The sequence below is a fragment of the Apaloderma vittatum genome, unplaced genomic scaffold, assembly GCF_000703405.1.
Source record: "Apaloderma vittatum isolate BGI_N311 unplaced genomic scaffold, ASM70340v1 scaffold5359, whole genome shotgun sequence".
Taxonomy (NCBI): domain Eukaryota; kingdom Metazoa; phylum Chordata; class Aves; order Trogoniformes; family Trogonidae; genus Apaloderma; species Apaloderma vittatum.
Window position 1 is genome coordinate 45,493 of NW_009734505.1, and position 17,826 is coordinate 63,318.

General features: G+C 39.2%; 1 protein-coding gene across 1 annotated transcript; it reads right to left on the minus strand.

Moving 5' to 3' along the window:
- Positions 1-1,333: 1,333 nt before the first annotated feature.
- Positions 1,334-15,343, minus strand: LOC104267912 (protein-glutamine gamma-glutamyltransferase 6-like). The gene is made up of 13 exons (XM_009876306.1): positions 15,337-15,343; positions 13,671-13,844; positions 13,243-13,482; positions 9,172-9,290; positions 8,268-8,396; positions 7,927-8,107; positions 7,581-7,716; positions 6,072-6,175; positions 5,718-5,960; positions 4,499-4,816; positions 3,393-3,556; positions 2,539-2,663; positions 1,334-1,484 (listed from the first exon to the last, which is right to left on the minus strand). Exons 1-13 carry the CDS (start codon positions 15,341-15,343, stop codon positions 1,334-1,336), a joined length of 2,091 nt encoding a protein of 696 aa, XP_009874608.1.
- Between the last annotated feature and the right edge of the window lie 2,483 nt (positions 15,344-17,826).

The following is a 17,826-nucleotide window of genomic DNA, read 5'->3' on the forward strand; positions in this document are numbered from 1 at the left end:
TCTGCTTTGTTTTGAAATTCGTATCATGACTGCTGGCAACCAGAAAGGCAAATTAATTACACGGAGCTTAAATTTATTTTTTAAAAAAAGGAATCTAAAGTTTTGTTATGGTTTCTTGGGTATTTTTTCAGTAAGAATTTGTGATTGTGTCTGTACGCATCAGCCTCTCTGAGATACTGTCACCTGTCAGACAAAAGATGTCTGTATCAAACTCCTGACAGCTCTGCGATTCAGAATTTTGGCCTTATTAATTCTGCTTTAAATGTTTCGTAAGTTGGGCAACAAATCTAAATCTTCAGACTTGGTAGAGGTGTTTGTACGTCGTCACTGCCTCACACGCTGCTTCTGAGGTGTGATCTCTGTGCCCTGTCAGGCACTAGGTCTCGCAGCAGTCCCTGTGTTACCTGCAGCAATAGAGAATCTTTAAAGCTACTTGAAAGTGCTTGTCAGGTGAGACCTGGTACCTGGCAGCATTAGGATCAGGAACCCACAGAAGAGGCATCTGTATGCAACCACGGTGGCAGAGGTGTGGAGCGAGGCATTGTGAGGGTTTGAAGGCAACTGTGTTCCTTGTCTCTAGTGATCTTACCCTGGTGGGCAGAAGGTGTTAGCTGCCCTTTGTTGCTGGACTTCTGTGTTAACATGATGCTCTCCCTGTGTTCCATGTTCTTCAGGGCTCTCTCAATCAGGTTACTGTTCTGAACATGTGCATGTGCTGTCTGCTCTGCAACAGACCTACACCCACAGCCTACAGACATACTGTTGTTGTAGACCCCAAACATTACTTTTTCCAGCCTTCGTAGGCTTTTTGTCCCCATTCACAGTGTTACATGTGTTGCAAAAGACAGAAATTAAATAACGATGGAGGAAATGTTCTACTTTTTTAGGTAAGGAGCTTGTGAAATGAAGGAAAAATAACTTTCCTCAATCATATAATTTCTCATATTATTTCCATGGAATGTATAACCCATTGCAGAATAATACTGTTATATGAATAGTTTTTTATTTATTGCTGACAATTAGAATGTGATTGAAAAGAGACTATTATTATCTGATGGAAAAGTCAAAACCAGGAGCTTAACACAATGAGATGTGATAAGAGTGAAATTATTTCTACAAGGAAGGGGCTTCATTTTTCTAGACAAGAGGAGTAAATAAAGAAATACAAATAGAAACTAAATAATTAAGCACTGTGAAGGCAGGAGACTTGATTCTATTGCAGTGTAAGAGGTCGCCAATTTTTGTTGAAAGTTGCTTGCTGTCATCACTGTTCATATACAGAGGAGAATGTCTTGCTATATTAATGCTCAAATAGGAGATTGATTCCACCACATTAGGCAGGTGCTACTGCAATGGTTACAAATCCCTTAACATGTGAAAATTTGTCACAGGAGAAGTCTACTTGCAGCTGTAAGGGCCCAGTCCTGCGAGGTGTGAATTCAAAATAAATTTTTGATCTCTCTCTTGGTGCTAGTCGTGCCAGACTGAAAAAAAAATAAAAATAAATTAATTCAGACTTATGTTTTTTTCCCTTGAGAATCCCAAGAAGCAGAATTTCTAGTAGGAAACCAACAGTTACTTGAGACCCAGCCTTGGTTTTCGAGAATTACTTAGGATTTGAGACTCTGTGTAGACAAAGAAATGAGAACAGGTAGTGCCATATGCATTTACTCTTGAATAGACTGATGGAAATGAGAAGTGCTATGTCATGTTGCCATGGCAGGGCTCAGTAAAAGTCTGAGTAGTCAACACAAACTCAGAAAGATTCTGATGCCAAAGGTCACTGCTCTGTCTAATGCTAGCTTGGTTCGTACTTGTTTCGTCAATAATTTAATTTTTCTAGTGGCCAAGGTGCTTTATTTTGCATCTCCCTTTGGTCTAAATTGCCTTAGTGTTTCACTGGAATAATATTTTCCATACTTTTATGGATTATTATGTCCAAATATTTGCAGAGCCATAACTAGTCAGACTGTTATATAACAAAGCAAGCTTTAGGATATTTGATCTACTCAACACTGAGTTAATCCGTAAAACAGCAGCGTCCAGAAGAAAAATGTAATACATCATTTTGCTCTTACGTTTTGAAAAGGCATGACTTTCTCCTACTTTAAAGTAGAAGAGCAACTTTGCTGTTGGGCTGAAATGAGGGGAGCTATGGCAATGTCTTATTTGTTTGCTTCAGCTCAGACATATTTTTGTAGTATTAAGGTACTGTACATAAAAAAATAAATCAAAACCAAAACACAAAGCCAAGCTGTAGAAGAAATATTAGAGAGAAAAGAATTTGACGTGCTCATTTTCTTTCCCAGGACAGAAGAATGTTAGCAGTTTTTAGTTGTTAGAGAAGTTCCTGTGTGGAAAAAATAATACATGATTGAGAAATCATAATGTCTCAATGTATATTTGTTGGCATTTTCATAAATAGGTAATACAAAAAAGACGATTCAACCATGAGTTGTGTTTTTTTCTTACTGAGAAACTAGACATGCTGTTTGATCATGTTAGAAGCACTGAGTAAATGCTACAGCTTTCACTTACTGTATCTTGACCTGCTGATTCATCAAAGTCACTAGCAGTACGCAGCGATTCACAGGTTCAGGGAGGGGATTGGCGTATGAGATCTCTAGAGTAACAGCTTTGTTCACTACGACGTGTCGAGGAATCTAAATGACAAAGACATATTTCTGATCATTCACTAGTTCACACTTCTCTGGAGTTGGGCTTCAGTCAAACTGTAAGCAGAACATCCCTCAGATTTGAAGGTGAATGAGATACTGGTAGGAGCCATGAAACTTAACTGACAACTGGTAGGGCTTTCCTAATAATTTAAAGTCACTTTGGATTGGCTAAGTAGTGCTGTGAAATTGTAGGCAGTGTTTCGTGCACAATTTCAGTGAAATAGAGCTCTGACTATACAGACACATCTCATTAAACCTGCCTGATCTTTGGGTGAGTGGCTTTTGGCGGGGGAAGGGTATATCAATGATTAGGACTAAAGTGTTAAAATAATATAAACTGACTCTAACACCGATTAGAATTAAGGGTTTAAGTCTGTATTTTGGGAGTAAGAAAAGTTGTTTAAAGGCAGCAAAAGCACTTACCAATAAACAGACTACAAGCCCTGGGAACATAACTCAGTGGCATGTGACTGGGAAAGAAAGAAGGTAACAGAGCAGCTGTTCTGAAGAATAGGGGACACATTTGGGTAGAGGTTGAAACTAGTCTTACATGCTTACTTTCTCAACTTAAGCAGGCAGAAGTTTAGAAGAATATTTGAAATTACAGCCTAAACTCGTGCATTTATCCTCAAAGTCTCATCTTAAGATCTGAGCTCCAGAAAGATTCTTTAGTTCTTTCTGTCTGTTTGGGACATCGGGGAAAGAATTTTTTACCTTAATGATAATATTTGTGTCCTCTAAAATGATTGTCTTCTCCACCAGCAACTTCACCCCATTTGTGTGCATGACTTCACACAAAGCAGTAACTTGGATCCTTTTGTCTGTAGTCAGATATTTTCCATAATAAGAATAAGGGATCTTTATCCGGATATGTTTCCCTGGAATTCAGACATATATTGAGGAACCATTATACTGTCAAAGAATGCTAAAGAAAAGAGAGTTATTGTGAGGGATTTTGAAACTGTTGAAGACAACAGAGGATGAGACAGCTGGAATCTGTTTATATTTCTTTCGTGTGAGACTAGCTGTGTATTTCTCTCTTTTGGTGATCCATTTCTACTTTAACTCATTACAGTTCTGACTGGAGGATTTTGGCCTGAAACTGAGGGATTGGGCTCACCTGCATTTTGCTGGCTTCCTGCCGCTTTATATTTCTTATCATCAGAGGTGTAACCATTTCTGTATTTTCCCTCCTTAGAGCCTCTCTTTGTTTTACCTTAGTCAAGAAGTTTGGGTCAAGCTTCACAGAAATCCTTTCCAAGTGGCCTGGCCAGCTGCTTATTGTAGTCCTACAACTTTTCTGCTGTATATGGAAAAAAGGTTTGGTTTTGTAGCCCTTGGGGATGAAAAAGAAGTCTGTAATAGTTCTAATTGTCTTGATGCTTCAAGAGAGATAGAATTTTACTATAACTTTTAATCTTTGTCCTAGCTAATGTCTGTTAAAGTGTTACCTTTGAGTGCCAGAAAGCATATGTCAGGCTTCTTTTATTTGTTAGAGTAAGATGTGTCCCTGTACATGTAATAATCACCACAGAGACACATGCATATATACTTAATATAGTGTTGCTTCTGGAGTTACATTATAAATGTAGCCTTCGATATAACATTTCATGAGACCTTCAATTCCTGGATGAACTAGTGAAATATTTCAGATGGAAAAAGTAATCTTCTAAAATGTGGTCATTAAAAATGCTATTAAGAGTTGGAAGAAGTAGATGCACTGCAAGGCTGATATAGGTATGATACTGGTGTTCCTTCCAGTTGCCTTTGAGTGGGTAAGAGGAGCACTATATTGGCTCCGCAGGGACATTGGAAGTTACCTTGTTTAGAACCAAGATCCACAGAAGTGGTTGCCTTCAGGATTTCTGCCACTGTTCTCCTTGTGTACAGGATGGTTGATGCACTCATGTCAACTTTCACAGTCTTGTGGTCAAAAGATAGGTTATTGAGAATTAAGATTAGGGTAATGTCTTTGCCAAACACGGGAGGTTCAGCCAGCTTGAATTTCCCGGAGATCCCAGGGTTTCTAACTGTCTCTGAAGATCTGTCTTCTGGAGATTCTGTGTGTCCTTCTGTGACATTTGATCCCAATACCTTGGCCAAGGCCTTTTTATAAATTCGCCTTTCCTCAGAAGAACCTAGTTGAAGAGGAGAGCCAAGTAAAATTCATACTTTGGTTGCTATTGCACCTTCTCCATTTAAAGGTTTTCAAAATTATATAGTGTGTCAGGTCTGCATCCCCTGGAAGTATGCAGTACCTAGAAGTTGCCCATATTTTATTTGCCCTGAACAGTTTTTTCACGGGAAAGTAATATAACAAAAAAATATAACGATAGAGTGGCTGGGTAGCTGATGGCTTGAGCATCAGAGCAGGAGCACAAGAGAGCCTTAAATGATGAATTCATACAGTCAGAGAGGGAGACTGAGTCACTTCTCTTGGGCATGGGATGTAATGAGGTCTGCAAAAGGAAAGATGAGGATTTGGAATGGACACAGCAAGAAGGAATTTATTTGCTGAAAGAGACTGATGTGATGTGGAGATGTATGTCTAGTGATAGAGGGCTGAACTTTAAGTTGAATTAGTAGTTTGATTGTTGCCCCACACCCTCTGCCAGGTATGCCAGAAAGCTGATTAGTATTTACTATCTGTAACTTTACATGATGCAGACCTGCGCATAGGTCATGATGCATGAGGGACTTGGTTTTAAGAGTTTTTGGTATGATAACTTGAAGATTTGTGTGCCTTGGGTAGAAAAAACATATTTTGTAGCCCTGATTTGTGTTTATATTGCATTTTACACTTCTGTGTAAGGGACTAAAATATATTTTGTATTGTGTCTTAATAAGGAAACCACTAAATACACAAAACCAGAAATATAATACCCACAGTATTAAGAAAGCAGTCTGAGAACACTGGCAGAACTATTTTCTGAAGGGAGAAAAAGATGCTCAAACAAAAGAGGTTACCCATACTAGCTCCCTAGCACCAAGAATTCATTAGGAGATAACTGTGATAAGAATTTATGAGAGTTCCTTTACCTTCTGGATATTTGTAATTATAGGTGACATCCACACGGGAATTGCTGCCCACAGCTTTGGTGCTGATAAGCCTGCCAATTATTTCAGTATCACAATAAATTCTTTTCTTAGTTCCATCATTGTATACAATCCATCTGTTGCAATCAGCATTCACCTCTGTGTACACGAATAAAGTGTCGTAATCCAAGTCTACATCACCTTCTTTGATGGCTCTGACAGATGCAGGGCCACACTGAAATAATCCTTAAAACACGGGGGGTTGAAAAAAGAAAAAAAAAAAAAAAGGCAAACGTTGTTAGTGATGCTCAGTTTGGAGAAGGAGTGTTAAGTCATGCTAAGAAGTTAGACTGTTACCTTTGCTTTGCTCTTGTGGAGTTGCATCTAAAACCTGCCATCCATTGTATGATGCTCCCAGGTCTGGGCGAATGAACCAGCTTTCATTCCAGACATGATAATCCCTGGAGACAAAGAACAATTTCTAGACAGCATAGTAATATAAAGTCATAGAAACTCCTAGAGTTTCATACAATATAAAGTCATAGAAACTCTGAGAGGAGTAGGGAATTTTGGTTTTTAAAGATTCTCTAAGATGTGACACAAGCTGCCTATTATGGCAACTCCCTACCTCTTTCAAAGGATAGACTTACTGCTTACTTCTGAGGTGTAGACCTCAGGGTGAGGAGGGCGAGAATATAGATATCAGCAGCTTGCTTTGGGAGGAATACGAGCTATAAGTGAAAGATTTAAACCTTGGATAATTGGATAATTCTATTCTATAATGAATAGAAGGACAATTCCCCTGAAATGCTCTATGACTTCTCGCAGTCAGAGAATTAGGCACCACTGAGTTTAATGGTCATTAGTCATCTATGAATCTCTTAAGTCCTGTTTAAAAGCTCTTTATAGCTTTGTTTTCAGTGGCATCCAGTGAATGGTAATGAGTTCCACAAACCCGGAAAGGATGGCATGAAAGATCGGTAAAAGGCAGGTCACAGGAGGACCCAGAAAAGATTTGTTGGCTGAATTTTGTTCAGAGGTTAACACTTCTATGGAATTCGAGAGGTGAAAGACTCGCTGTATCCTTCAACCACATACACTCAGTGAAAAGCAGCAGACTGTGTAAAGATGATACTTTTGGTGAAGCCTAGTGTGCACAGAGACTTTGAGCTATATGAAATACCCTTGGGCCTAGTTAGTTCACTTTCTGAAAAGTGGCTGCAGAGTACAGACTTTAAAACTGGAGGGCAACTAAAGTATAAAATGGTATTTTTTAAAGAATATCATATTTCATTGGCTACTCAAATTTTGGGGCTTGATCACCTGCAGTTTACAGCACTGGACTACAATGACCAGTAGCCAAGTCTGGAGAGTGTTGGAGATGGTTTGCTCTTTTTCAGCTAGAAGTGCTGGAAAACTTCAGGAGGCCCCCATCTACCTGAGGAAGATGACAGGCCATGCTGAGAAACACAGGCTTTGAATGCGTGCTGAGAGAAAGTTATGGCAGCAGTAAACCAGTTAAGAGCATGGAAGATACACAGCTGCATTATCAGGAGCAGATTGGGTAGGTGTCAATAATTAAAAGGGCCTTGAACTGCTACATTATCAATGGAAGCATTATTTATAAAGTTGCAGCTTGTTTGAGGTCAAGTACTGCAATAAATGGAACTGTTTGGCTGTTTGAGGTAACAGTTATCTCAAAACCATCAAGTATGTTTTCTTTCCAAATGGATATCTGGTGTATTAATTTAGATACCTGTATTAAATTTTCCCCATTCGCTTGCTTTAGTACTATTAGTGTGCATGTTTTTAAGTCTCGTAAATCCTCTCTCTGATTATTGGTGAGATACAAAAAATTGTATTTACCATGTGGAATCCTTGCTGATGTTAAGACTCTTTCCAGAGCTGTCATAGTACTTATCGATACTCAGGTTTCTATCCACGTCGTGGGCAGAGTTAAAATTTGAAACCAAACGAGTTGGAATCCCCAAGCACCGCAGAACTGAAATGTATTTAAAAAAATAATACAAACACAAAAACCGCATAGAGCTTTAGTTCAATAATTACAAATAACTGAGAAGCCGAGTGTCTAAATGCTTCTTCAGCATCTGCAGTCTTCAAAACACTGTTCCTCTTGTAGAATTAATTGCTTTGTACTTCTGGTAAAACCAGAGGTCGCAAAGGCTTCCGTTTCACCACGGTGAAAGCTTACCTGTACACATCACGCCTGCAAAAACCCAGCACTGGCCATACTGAACAGGCTTGTAGTTGTCCTGACGCCATTTCTGGAGGATTACCACACTGCCATCCCATCTGGATGGATTCTCATGTGAATGGAAACTTCCTTGCCACTTTCCCAGGAGAACTCCATTATCGTTATCATTTCCATTGATCTAAAAATAGGCCAATGGACAGAATGCACAAAATCAATTGTGTGTAATGCACCATGTCTAATTAATTGTATTGCTTAGGATGCAGATAGCGGAGTCTGTGGTATAACTAATGCTTTCTGCTTAAGCATGTGGAATTCAATTTAACTTGTCCATTGCTTACCATAGAACTGATGACTCGCCCCACATATTTAGGATCTCCTCTTCGGGATACGTCAATGGCTGGGTCCTGACGATAGTACAGGCTCAGATCAAGCATGGTGAGACAGATGTTTAGAAGATGATCTTGAAACTGTGATCAGATAAGATAAATTTTTAAGAAAATAGACAGTTTCACAAACAAAATTGGAGATTGTACTGCAGTTCCTCCTTTCTAAGATATTTCACCCCAAAGGTGCTAGGGACAGTGAGGCCACAAAGACAGTAGTGTGCATTTCACACTGCAGAATTGGCTGAAGACAGGGTTAACTAAAGCAACAATCTGGCAGGATGCCTTCTGTCATCAGAAGAGATGAGTGCAGTAAAACTTAAACTGCCAAGCTTATTCTAACTCCATTTATTAGACTCTCTTGAGTTATATCCCTGGAAGCATTGAAGGTCAGGTTGGATGGGACTTTGAGCAACCGAATCTAGTTGAAAATGTCCTTGCTTATTGCAGAGATGTCGGACTAAGTGATCTTCCAAGGTCCTCTCCACACCAAACCATTCTATAATTCTTTGTCAGTGTCAGTTCTGGCCCATTGTCAGTGCGTTACAAAAATAGTGGGTGTGTTGGAGCTGCACGAGGATATTGTAGCTTGTCCTGTGGATGCTTTAGTCACAGATGACGTCTACACTTCTGCCATAAGCCTCAGGCACATGCAGAAGTCAGTCCTAGTGGCAGTGCTGTGCCAAGCTGTCCCTCACACCAAAGTCCTATTATGCACACAGTGAGCAAACCACAACTAAGACTAGGCAGGTTTGCTCGTTTTTCATATAAATAGGCATACCTATCAGAGAGGCAAATACAGAAGAGCAGATGCTGTTGGAGACAGAATAAGAGCCCAAATGAATTCCTTACAGCTTACCTGTCCATAGTACCATCCTCTTGCTTCAATGTACTTTGCATTGCCCACAAAGATTATTCCATTTTCATTTAGAACATATTCTTGTCTCTCATTTTCGTTAGCCATATAGACATCATCATCTGAAAACCAAGTTGGACATGCTTTTACACTTAAAGGTGGGAATACTAGCAACCTTTCAAAAACATTTGTATCTTGATTTAGCAAGGGTAAAACTACTATTTGGAAAATGCATTGGTTTAGCTCCCTGAACATGTACAGTTCAGTGAAAATGCCTGCTATTGTACGTGGCTTGTGTGTGGGAAATCTGTGTTATATTACTTTAACTTTCACACTGAATTTTAGTATAGCCTTTGTTTATTATCTAAATGTCCCCTATCTGAATATTTTATTTTTGTGAGGAAAATGGAGGTAAGTCTGAGCTAGCTCACTGGAGTTTTCTGCCTTCTCGGCATAGTTAGAAATAGTATATGCATGTGAGAACACTCATGCAGATGACCTTTTTCTCTGTTTTTCAGTCTTTTTCATATTGTTTTAAGATTCCCAAATGAAAATCTCTACTATCAGGAATGTCATAAGGATAGCCTGCTCAGCTATTCACCTTTATTTCATTGTCATTCATTGGTTTCCCTAGTCTGTGGCACAGTATGTAGCTGCTATGAAAGTATTGACTTCCCACAGATGTTTAGATTGTTTTGATCACTCTTTAGGTAGCAGTATCTACTTAGCTCTGTATTTAATTTCATAATGTTTAAAATTATTTTCTGAAAGCTTCAGGATTTCAAGAAATAGATACAAAAAAATCAGCTTTTCTATTTTATGAACTTCTTTACCTTCCTAGAGGAACTTTCCATCCTTCCCTTCCTGCAAATAAAAAGATCATGTAATTTATGTAAAAAATTGTCATGTGATATATGACCAAAAAAAAAAGTTCTTATGAAGAGGATGGGAGGCGGGAGGGAGGAGGAAATCTGTTCTTGGTGTCTGTCCTTTGTAGGATGAGAAGTTATATACTGCAATCAAAGCAAGAAAGATCTGGTTGGTTAAATAGGAGAAAATTCTAAGGGAAAGGCTAGTGTTTTACTGGAGTTTATTGGAAGTACTGGAGCTTCCCTAATGGCTGATAGTTAAGAAGGAATTCAAGATCTGTCAGAAATTACCTAAGTGCTAAACTGAACATGCCTTAGAGCATGGTGTGGGACTAGATAACTTCCTAAGATCCTTTTAACCCTATGAGTTTATGATTCTGAGAAATCTAGGTGTCCTTCTGTAATCACTTGAAGAACATATTTTTTTTCTAAGGTTTATATTCTCTCAATTATAATGTTTTTAGAGCCAGTTCTTTGACTAAGTATACTTTGACTTTTTTTATAACAACACTATTTCTACCAATAACTAGGAGCAAAATAAACAGTTTAAAAGAAGGGAAAAAACCCACAGCACACCACAACAAACCTCTTACTTCCAAGTATAACTGAATAGTAACAACCCCTTCTTCTGTTACTCTCAGCACACAAGAAGAAAAAAGAAATGCAATCAGCCACAGCAGTCCTCTTTTTTGACAGTTATAGAAAGACAGATCACTGTAGACCTAACCCTTTATTAAATTAATTCCTTTTAATAAGAAATACAAATTTTTTGTATATTCTGTCCTCTTATTCTGGAGTTAAACTTTATCCTGGCATAGTGAGAAACAAGCAGCATGTAAATTTTTGTTGATAGGTGTTAATCAATATGTAGATACACTTTCTAACATAGGTATACTTCTAGTAGTCTCTCCATATAATCTTTGCCACAGAAACAAGTGGCGAGTAGCAGACATCCGGGGAAAAATTCTCAAACATACATATCCTTTTATTTCCTGAAGCTTCACAGTTAATGTATTCACTTTTGAGCTATAGATAAGCAATGTATGACCATTCATTTAATTCACAATTACCAGTATTTATTCTAGTAGTTAATGGTATATGCCTTCAGTAGCATTAGGACATAACACATTTTTATCAGAGGCTGCCTTGTGAGTATCCTGTCTCTTTAATTGTCCTTAAGAGACTTTATTAGTCCTAAAATATTATTTTTGCTTTATCCACAGGTTTGAATCAAATACATTAGTGAATTAATAAGCTTATTGGGTTGTTACCATTATGGTAAGTTCAGTATTTTCCCTGTCCAAAATATCTATAATTTCAGATATATGACCTGTGAAACTAATTGCTCTCAGCTTGCTAAACTAGAATTTTTATTGTGTCCAAAAGACTTTTCATGTGTACAGTTATCCTAGTAAACCTTCACTGAACATGTTCTAATTCATAATTCCTATTCCAGAAAGATTAACGGAAATAAAATTCCAGGTAAGATCTCATTACCTTATACAATGGCATTAATATTTAAATCTGAGTAACTGTTTCTTCTTCTATAGCTTGTGATTGCATTTGCCTTTTTCGAGGTCATTTCATTTCGGTTCTCATTCTTCGATTAACAAGTTCTTTCACATTCTTCATGATTTCCGGCTGGCAGGTTTGCCATCCAAATTATTGTTACTTTTCCTTAACTGTGTGGTCTCCTATTTTGCATTATTCTATCTTATCTCTTCTCAGCTACTCCAGTCTCTAAGGTCAGCCAGTTATTTCTGTGTCCATCTGTGTATGGACAATGCTGCTTTACATCAGTAATGACCATTTTGCTCAGAGTGTTTTCTCAGATTACACTTAAGGATCCACTACTAGCTTTTCTCTGACCTGCTGTTTTTCCTTTCATCTCTAGTCCTGACTCTTTCCTTTTGAGTAGTTCTTTACTCACACTACGGTTTATGAATTAATTCCTGTATTTTCCAGCTTAATGGATAGCCTCTCATGTGGAACCATAGCTACAGACCAAATCTACCGTTTATCCTTTGCTGAGAAAATAAATTTTCAATTTCCCTTCTGCTATGACACTTACTGTAGTGGTAATATACCCTTAAACTGAATCTGTTCCTGCTTGTTAGGGTCAGGGAGCTATTCCACTCTGCAGAAGCTTGTTCAGGAGAATCCTACATTAAGGATTCTCTCTTCTGTTTGGCAGTGGTCGTTGCATCATTGAGGGCTCTTCTGCAAACATGTTAGTTTCAAACTGGAATGTCACAGCTTAATTTTTCTTTATTTTCATCTGAGAACAATTTGCCTGGTATCATGAGTATCACTGCTAGTCTGGTATTCCATTTCAGGAGCTGTCAAATATTTCAGTCCCTTCAGTGTGGTTTTCATCAAGTAGAAGTTACACCACAAGCGATCTTCTTGGGGAGGGAAGGGGAGGGGGGCTAGGCAGGTTTTGCCCTGAGAACTGTCTATGCAGAGACAATGCTGAGCTAATTAGCAGCTTTTTTTCATCTTGGCTCATGACATAACATATGGTCACAGAAGAAAATAGCGGGTGATTGTGGCTCCTTCTCTTTTACAAGCTGCTTAGCCACTGGCAGGTTAAGAGCACCCTTATCTCTACAGTTGTATATTTTAGGGCTAATCTAGATTTCTATTGCATATCTGCAAAATCTGAGTTTAGGAGTTCACGTTTTTTTTCTGCAGCATCAGCATGCTGCAGAAACAAAAAAAAAGGGAGCAGCAATCCATGATGAAAGATGTGGGAAATGCCTGTCTTCTCACCAGCCCTCTGTCAGTTTTTATGAAGTTAGTTGGGCTGTTGTCTTTGCAGTTAACATCTACAGGAGCAGTCTTGCTTCGATTTAAGTGCAAGTTAAGGATGTTACTGTATGCTTGCTTCATGTTCTAAGAAGTGCATGTGCTTATGAAAGTCTGTCAGGCCTCATCTACAGAGATCTGCTTAGTCCTGAAGAAAGAGTCTATGATATCACCCCATATAGCACATTTCATTAGGATAAAAGATGGGGGGAGGGGGTGTGGTGTGGGGTGTGTGTGCAGCAGCAGCTTTTCAGTGTCTTGAAAACAGATGACTGAACGGGTAGCTGAGACTGCCACTGGTGTCCCCAAGAGAGACAGCTCGAGAGAGCAAGCTCACCGTGCAGATATGAAAGTAAAGAGGCCAGTTGCATTGAAAAGTGAAGTCATTGGTACCTACCTGGGCACCAAGGGTTGAAGAGTAGCACAAACTGCCCCAGGAATCTGGAGAAGATCTTGTTCCCTGATGTTACCTGGAGGATGAGCTTGTATCGTCCGATGACAGCGTTGGCTGGGCTGGATATTGTGAAGTCCATAGCGCCAGACTCGCTGGGTCCTTGGACAGCACTCCAGCCACTTGGCCCCACCGCAGAGAGGCTAAACACAGCCTTTGTACGATGAGATTCTGAGGGGTATGGTCCTGCCAGAAAGAAGGGGTAATTGCTTGCCAATCCAGAGTGTGCTTTCAATATTAACCTCACGCTTGAAATGAGCACATTAGGGAGGGAACAACATAAAAACTGCATGAAGAAAAACTGCATTTCTAAATAGAATGAGAGAACTACAAGAGGTGAACATTACAGTTTTATTAAGCTAAGGGAGTGTTACCTATTTCAGTGACAAATGCTAGGCTCTCTTCAGTCTGCTTTGGTCGGTTGAAGTACAGGGTAATGGTGAAAGCTTGTCCTCGTCTCACAGTCAACTCAGTGCTAGCATATCTGTCAGTATGGTGTGTGCCTGCATTTACCGATGGCTGCCAGCTGATGTGTGTTGGTGTCAGATCTGTAAAACAGAAGAAAAGACACGAAAAACCAGCCAGCATGTCATTTGCTAAGAGCAGTTATCTTTTACTGGAGGAAGGACAACTAAAAAGTCTAGTGGTCAGTAATCAAAATTTTGGCTTGGGTTTTTTTACAGACCTGTCCTACAATAAGGGCTTATATGCTTCCTATGCAGTGCTGGATGCTGTTTCATCACTGGACTTAGAAAAAAATTACAAGGGTGAATCGGTGTCATTTCACTGTCAGCACCAAATAGTGACCTGTTGCCTTTCTGTGTTTTCGACATACATATTTTTAGGACCCCAGAAACAGCTAGTAGGATGCCTTACTTTTCCTGCTTAAATTCTGATGCCATTTGGCCTACAGCAGGGAAAAAGTCAGAGATCATCTGTCTTATACGAATGAACAAGAGGTATTTTAGAGCATAAGTTGGAGCTTTTGACAAAGAAATCAATCTGAATCTTGCTCTGTCCAAAGTGAAATCTGGACCATTGGGATTCCAGTTCTAGTAGACAGTACCTTCATGTCCTAGACAGCTTCTGATGACTTAGTGTGCTTGGAGGTCTCTGATATCAAGTGTCCTCCTGCACACATACTGCTATTGCAGTCTGTGGTTTAAAGCCCATAAATTGGCTCTTGCCGCCTTAAATGCTAAACTTTTTTTGGCAAGCAAGCATGTATGTGATTTTCCTTGCGAGACTGTTTTCCCTTCTGTAGTTCACATGTTATTACCATACTTAAATCTGAGCAGTTATACTGTCTTTGGGAGCAATGAGAGGCACCATCCTCTGTGTTTATATCTGCCCCATGAGACTCCACAGAACACACCTCGACCATTGTGTTGCAAGTTTTGGCAAAGGCTCAGGGTAAGCGCTTGGAAGATTCTTCAGCCATTGATGGGCTGAAAAGGAGAGAATTTTTACCATGGCCATCTGGGACAACAGTGAACTGCAGTTCACAGTTCCATGCAAACCATTATTTTTAAAACTAATTTGAAAACATTTGTTTTGTCATTAATGAAAAGAAAACCTGCTTTGCATTTGCCCAGTTCATTTCAAACATTAAAAGCAGAGAAGCTGCCATTAGTGTTTTCCTCTAGTAGAGTTTTACTGCATCTTTGAATTTCCATCTGTGAGGCTGCGTGCTCACAGCTTCATTAGGATTACATTAATATTGTTAATACAAAGCATAACACATCTCTGAAATAGCGTTTTAAAAATAAAGAATTTGGGTGGAGTTCTGCATGGTGCCTTTTGAAGTAATGGGAGTTTATTTCCTTTTTTTCCCAAAAAAATATTCTCTGCTTAGCTCAAAAATTATTTTCAATCATGTCTTAATAACAACAATAAAACTTTGAAGAGCAAGAACAAATGACGGTATAAAATTTCCTTCAGATAAGAAATCTGAGCAGACACCTACAGGGCACACATCTTAAAGAAACAGTCCTGAATGAAGTACCTGCTGAAGGGAGGCAAATGACATGCAGAACTCACCTGCCATTCCCTCAGCTTATGAGAACTGCGTACCACTTCTGCTTTGTTCTTCAAGGATGTCCAAGTCACATTAATCATAAAAACAAAAAGCCCAGCAATCTTTTCCTGCTGTCAGCTGAAATTTTAGAGAAGGGAGAAGTACTTAGCAGTTGTTATTAAGACCTGTAGACTTGTCAAATGAATTAACTAGTTCCTATAATATATGTATGTCTAATGCCAATGTTCCTACTCAACGTGGGTGTAATCATGGGAGGAGATACCAAAATTATTTACTCAGAGGAAATGCGTACTCTTGAATCCCAAGACAAGAGGAACTTCCTACAAGGAATAATAGGAGTGCCATGGATAAGTTATCTTTAAGGATGAGGAAACAGGCAGTGTGGTGGGATGTAGAAGTCATAGGGGAAAAAAAATTAAAGGAGCATTTCCTGATTGCTTAACTTCCAGATTAGTTTACATCACTTCTGGTTTTGTTCAGCAGCTGCAAGTTAGTTTTAGGTTTTTTGGGTCTCATATTATCTCCAACACCCCCTGACTTACATGAAACAATAAACTCCTGCCAGAAACAAATGTCTGTTTACCTGTTGTGTTAGTCAGCTCCGCACTACTGTTTCAGCAATAGTTTTATTTCAAAAGGAACTCCCAAACTATTAACCTGAGTAGCTTATTATCAATGCAAACTCTAAGCTTGTCTGTCTTCATAATTGTGAATATATTTTTTTATTTTTGTAACCTTACTTAAAAGCCTACAGGTAATAAAGTGACATAGTTGGAGGGAGCAATATTTATCTGTTTAAGATTCTGCAGCTCTGAACATTCAGTTACAAATTTAAAAAACTCCACAAAATCATAAATTAAGCTCCAACAACTGTTTCTAGGGTTGATTTTAACAAAAAAATTACTCCTTGCACCTTTTTGAGAAACTTTGTTTTCATACCAATAAGACTTAGAGAGTATTTACTAATGTGGCATTCATGCCAGCCCCATCCTGAGAGAAAAACACTAAAACTTTTCACACTTAGCAGCAGTACATCTGGTATTGTGTATCTCCACTTACATTACAATTCAGAGGTCCTTCCTCCTCTTGGAAGTTTCCGAGATGTTCAGGCTGTCAAAACTTGTTCCGGGAATCACCTCAAATGGTTTTGATTGCTGTTCAGAGCTACTTCAGTTAGTCTTTTTCTCTTTTCCTTAATTCATATTCCTTGGAAACCATAAGAGCCACAAGCCTCTGATGTTACCTGATCTTCACGCGCAGCCCTAGTGACAAACCGCATCGACCAGTTCTTAAGTTCAGGTGTTCAGTACTTATAGTGATTGCCTCAGATGTTACACATTACTCCCACTGGAGTATGACTCTTTCCTTTCTTCTTCCTTGCTACTCACCTAAGTAATTAAATCTCAGCACACTTTTTCTGTCTTGGCTGCAACCACCTCGTTTACCTCTGTATGACTTGCCCACAGCGGTGCTCACCAAGCCACCAGAACATCTCAGACTGGTCTATATCCCAAACTGGCACCTGCCAGTCTGCACCTTCACCACAGCAAAGCCTCAGCAGCTCCTTTTGTAATGCCTTTGGAATGCAGCGGTCATGGTTCTTAAGTGACTAATGACTTAACATTGTCGCAGGTGTTTTTCCTAGCTCAATTCCACCCACCCATCATCCAAAATTGTTCAAAATACTTTGTTCCTCCTTTTCCCTTGGTTCAAGAGCCATGAAATTGTGATGCAGTTTGCTGGCTTTCAGGGAAGACACATTCTGTTTCATTAACCTAAATAATTCTGTCTGTTGTTCCAAGCATCGCACTATCGTATCCTCAGGGTAACCATACTGCACCTTACACTTGTATTATTGCTACTCTTTACTAGAAAGAGATCAATATAACTTAAAAAACCCCCAGTGTTGAGTCTGTATTGTTGAGTCTCCCTTCTGCGAGTCTGTATTCAAGTAGGCATATATTTAATTAGACACATTAACTTCACGTGCATGTGAAGTGTGGCAGGGGAACAATGTTGCCTTCCTTTTAATTCCCCTAGAGGTTTAGTTTACAAGGTTCTTTCACTTCTGCTAGTGCAATTTGCTTGGCGTTGGCATAGTCTGTTGTTTGTTTGTGTTTTTTTTCATCCATACAAGAGATGTAAAACGAAGCCATCAAGTGTATATCCACAGACTAAATCCAAGGCCATGCTTGGTCTTGAACTTCTACTGTTTGGTCTACATGATGAGAGCTCTTGGCTCTGGCAAGCCTTGATGAACATCAGGAGAAAAAGAGGGTACCACTGTGGGCTACTTGTACAGCCTTTCCGTAGCCCATCTCATTATGTATCCATGACGATCTTGTGCTGACTTCACATGACTGGCAGCAAAAAACTGGGTGACTGCAGGTGCCCTTCTGGAGCAATTTTGTGGGCTACAAGGATGAAAGGATTTTATAGCTCATTTGAGCTTGGGCTGCTCATGTAACCGTGAGGGGTCCTTATGGGAAGTC

Coding starts and splice junctions, on each gene's coding strand:
- LOC104267912 (XM_009876306.1), bottom strand. Junction 2,664..3,392: donor ACACAAATATTATCATTAAG/GTAAAAAATTCT, acceptor TTTGTCATTTAG/ATTCCTCGACACGTCGTAGT. Junction 1,485..2,538: donor AATCAGCAGGTCAAGATACA/GTAAGTGAAAGC, acceptor TTTTTTTTTCAG/TCTGGCACGACTAGCACCAA.